General features: G+C 37.1%; 1 protein-coding gene across 1 annotated transcript; it reads right to left on the bottom strand.

The window, feature by feature from the left end:
• Positions 1-633: 633 nt before the first annotated feature.
• LOC142262732 (uncharacterized) lies at positions 634-2,999 on the bottom strand. Its single transcript, XM_075332182.1, has 5 exons — positions 2,942-2,999; positions 2,712-2,822; positions 2,362-2,613; positions 2,148-2,270; positions 634-1,987 (listed from the first exon to the last, which is right to left on the bottom strand). The coding sequence occupies exons 1-5, from the start codon at positions 2,997-2,999 to the stop codon at positions 1,368-1,370; spliced, it is 1,164 nt and encodes a 387-aa protein (XP_075188297.1). The 3' UTR covers positions 634-1,367.
• Between the last annotated feature and the right edge of the window lie 235 nt (positions 3,000-3,234).

Genomic DNA, 3,234 nt, shown 5'->3' with positions numbered 1-3,234 from the left:
CAAAATGTTTTAAGTCTGCAGAATGTTGGGTTATCTGTAGCTAAATGTGTGTGATGATCTAAGCACTCGCTCGAGCGACAAAAAACCCGACATATAGGGCAACGAGGTGGGTACTGCTCATCACTGCTCTCCACACAGCTCTCTCTTTGACAAGCTTTACAAAAATATTGACACGAATGATTAAATTTGTGATGAAACACCGAATTGCATCTTTCACAAAAGTAATCCTCACCGATAAAACCCTTCATATTTTTGATACCGTAGTAGTGATTATCATGGTGCAATATGAAAATGTTTTTAGTACCAGATGTTTTACCTGATTGAAAGTAACGCCAGTCACCCTGACTGTAGTACAGTACTTTGATGTTGACACCCAGAAGTTTCTCAAAATCCACAATTTCACTAAAGCTTATTAGTTGTTCCTCAGGAATACCCAGGGATGCATGTATGGCTTTAGCACGACTCAGTATAACTGAATCACCGACATCAGTGTCGTCCATCAGGGCACACACACTAGCACTGAAGCACAGATTTGTGTTGTAATTGTTAAAGTCATACAGCCAGCGCTTCTTTTGTTTAATGATTTGACTACTCGCTATAGATTTCAACCGTCTTTTTGCACCACTGCGTCTGTTTTTAATTATTGTTACGACTAATTTGAGTGAATTGGATGCTAGGCATTCAGCATTACTTTGCAATGTGCGAGCAACAGAATTTAAAAATGATACAGAACTGAAATCATCCCTTGATTGTTTTGTAGTGAAAATGGGATCTAATGTGGCCCCACCTTCAAGTCTTAATTGAACAAAGTCCCCAGGATCAATGTCCCTGATGATTCTGTCCAGTAATGACTGAATAGTGTCATGTACGACATTTATGGCCTCTACAAATGATTGGATGCGGTCTAAATTTACAAATCTAAAATGATCAATGTGCAAGCGGGCATTGAAATTGCGGACATCTCTTTGTTGATGAAAAAAATGCTGTAAAAATACTGCTTGATCTGCATTCACTACATTATCATTATCAACATTACCAACAGGTGCTGCATTATGTGCCCTTTCAGCATGTGTTTCCAGAGGCTCTCTGCTTTGAGCATTTGGAGACACAGTGGGGTTAACACCTCCAGGGTTATCTTGGTTACGTGAAGGACTCTGTGCATGTATCAGCATCTGTGGGTTTTGTGTAGATATAGATCTGTGAGCTGCCTCTCGTCGTTTTCTAGCTGCTAGCGATCGTTTAGATCTAATCAACAGCTTTAGAGCCCGTTTAAGTATTCTCGATCTGTATGCCCTCTGTGGACCCATTTTAAATAATTTCGTCCCTTTTTTTGGTAATTTCTGCATCCCGTAACCAACCATGCATAGTCACAGTGATTCCTTTTTATTAGGTTGTGATAATACAATAGCATGCTCTCTTTTGAATTCAGATAGTTCTGCGATAATGTCAGATGTTGGATATGCATTCATGAATCTTTCATAGGTATCACAAAAATATTTTAGTTTGTTCTGGTAAAGTTTGCATTGGACATACTGTCCAGACATAGCAGTAAGCATGATGTCCTGTTCATCAGCCCACACAGGTCTCACTGTGTAAGCTGATGTAGAGTCAACTCTCTGCTTTTTGCTTACTCTCCGTTTTGAATCAGAACGTTTTTTTAGAGGCATTACAATACCAAAATCACTAGACGAACCTTCAGAAGTATTAACTGATGGTTGCTCAGTGTGCTGCACCCGTATAGTGTTCATATTTATAGCCTTTGGAATTAAATTCCCGGGTTGCTTGGGGGATGTAGCTCTAGCCTCACGTTTCTTCGGTACTGAATTCCTGGGATACTTGATGGACGCAGTCGTATCTTCACGATTCACAATATTGCTTGGTGAAAGAGGCTTTGTTCGTGAAAGAGGCGTTGTTCTCACGATCACATTAGCTCTTTGCGGAGTTATCTGCGGCGAGTCATAATTACACCTCTGCAGAGACGACGTTGCTGAAAGAAAAGATACTAGCGTCAGTTCATCGTGAAGTTAGAGTAACATAGAAAACAACATAGGATCAACATAGGAAAAGTTACAGGTGCCAGTTAAGCAATTTTCATTGCGACATTGTATGTATAAAGGCAGTATAGAATGGAATAAATATATACTTACAAGCATGAGTTGCATATTGTACTTCTACAGGCCCTGGATTAGTAGTCTTCTCATTGAACGATGTCGACGGGATGGGAATATTCTCTTTTGCAAATTCAAGTTTTTTGGCCACTAGTTGAACATCTGTAAATAAAACATAACTATTAGACCCATCAGAAATGCTTTTAACACAACAGAAAAGCTTTTCTTCACGGACCTGATAATCGTAAATTACCTTTTCTATTCTTGAGGTCCCTTCTTATTGATTTTCCGGATTTTTTTGGAGCGTTAGGAGCCGGGGGAAGTACAGGACTACAGGGCACTTCTACGAGTTCGATAGCCGAATCCCGATTTTCAGCTGTTGCATACAGGGGCAGTACAGAACTACAGTGCACTTCTACGAGTTCGATATCCGAGTCCCGATTTTCAGCTGTTTCAAAGTCTTGATTGTTTTCCATCATAAAAACTGACCGCATCATTTCAGTATCTGAATGAGAAATTTTACTTAGCATCAGGTCTAGAAGCACATATTTAATCAGTTATTATACAAATAGTAATAAAGCTGCTGATAATATACATAATTACCTGTGACCGATTGATGAAAACCTGGAACATTTGACTCATCAATTACATCTTCACTGGGTCCATAATTCAGAGTACTAAAAATGTTGTTAAATCCTGGACTCATACACTCTTCTTAAATAAGAAAGAATGAAAGAATATATAATTAATATACAAAATATGATAATTAATATACAAAATATGAACTTAATCAGAGTGAGATGACCCTCCTTTCAATATATTCAATATAATACCTAATTGGGAATTCGTAAGAAAGGTATCGAAATGATCTCCGGAATTGTGGTTTTCCATCTGAAATAAAATGTAACACATTAATATATATATATATATATATATATATATATATGCGCTATGAAAGTAATATACGACAAAATATAATATTACAAAGGGTCTATATTAAATATCTGAATAAGTTATAATAATAAAAATGATTAACTATATCTAAGCAATGATTGCCCTATTCATCAGCAATATTTATTACGCATGTATTAAATATAAAATTACTTATCTATTCAATATTACAAAG

The sequence above is a fragment of the Anomaloglossus baeobatrachus genome, unplaced genomic scaffold (assembly GCF_048569485.1).
Source record: "Anomaloglossus baeobatrachus isolate aAnoBae1 unplaced genomic scaffold, aAnoBae1.hap1 Scaffold_25, whole genome shotgun sequence".
NCBI classification, from domain to species: domain Eukaryota; kingdom Metazoa; phylum Chordata; class Amphibia; order Anura; family Aromobatidae; genus Anomaloglossus; species Anomaloglossus baeobatrachus.
This window is presented reverse-complemented; position numbering and strand designations above follow the sequence as displayed.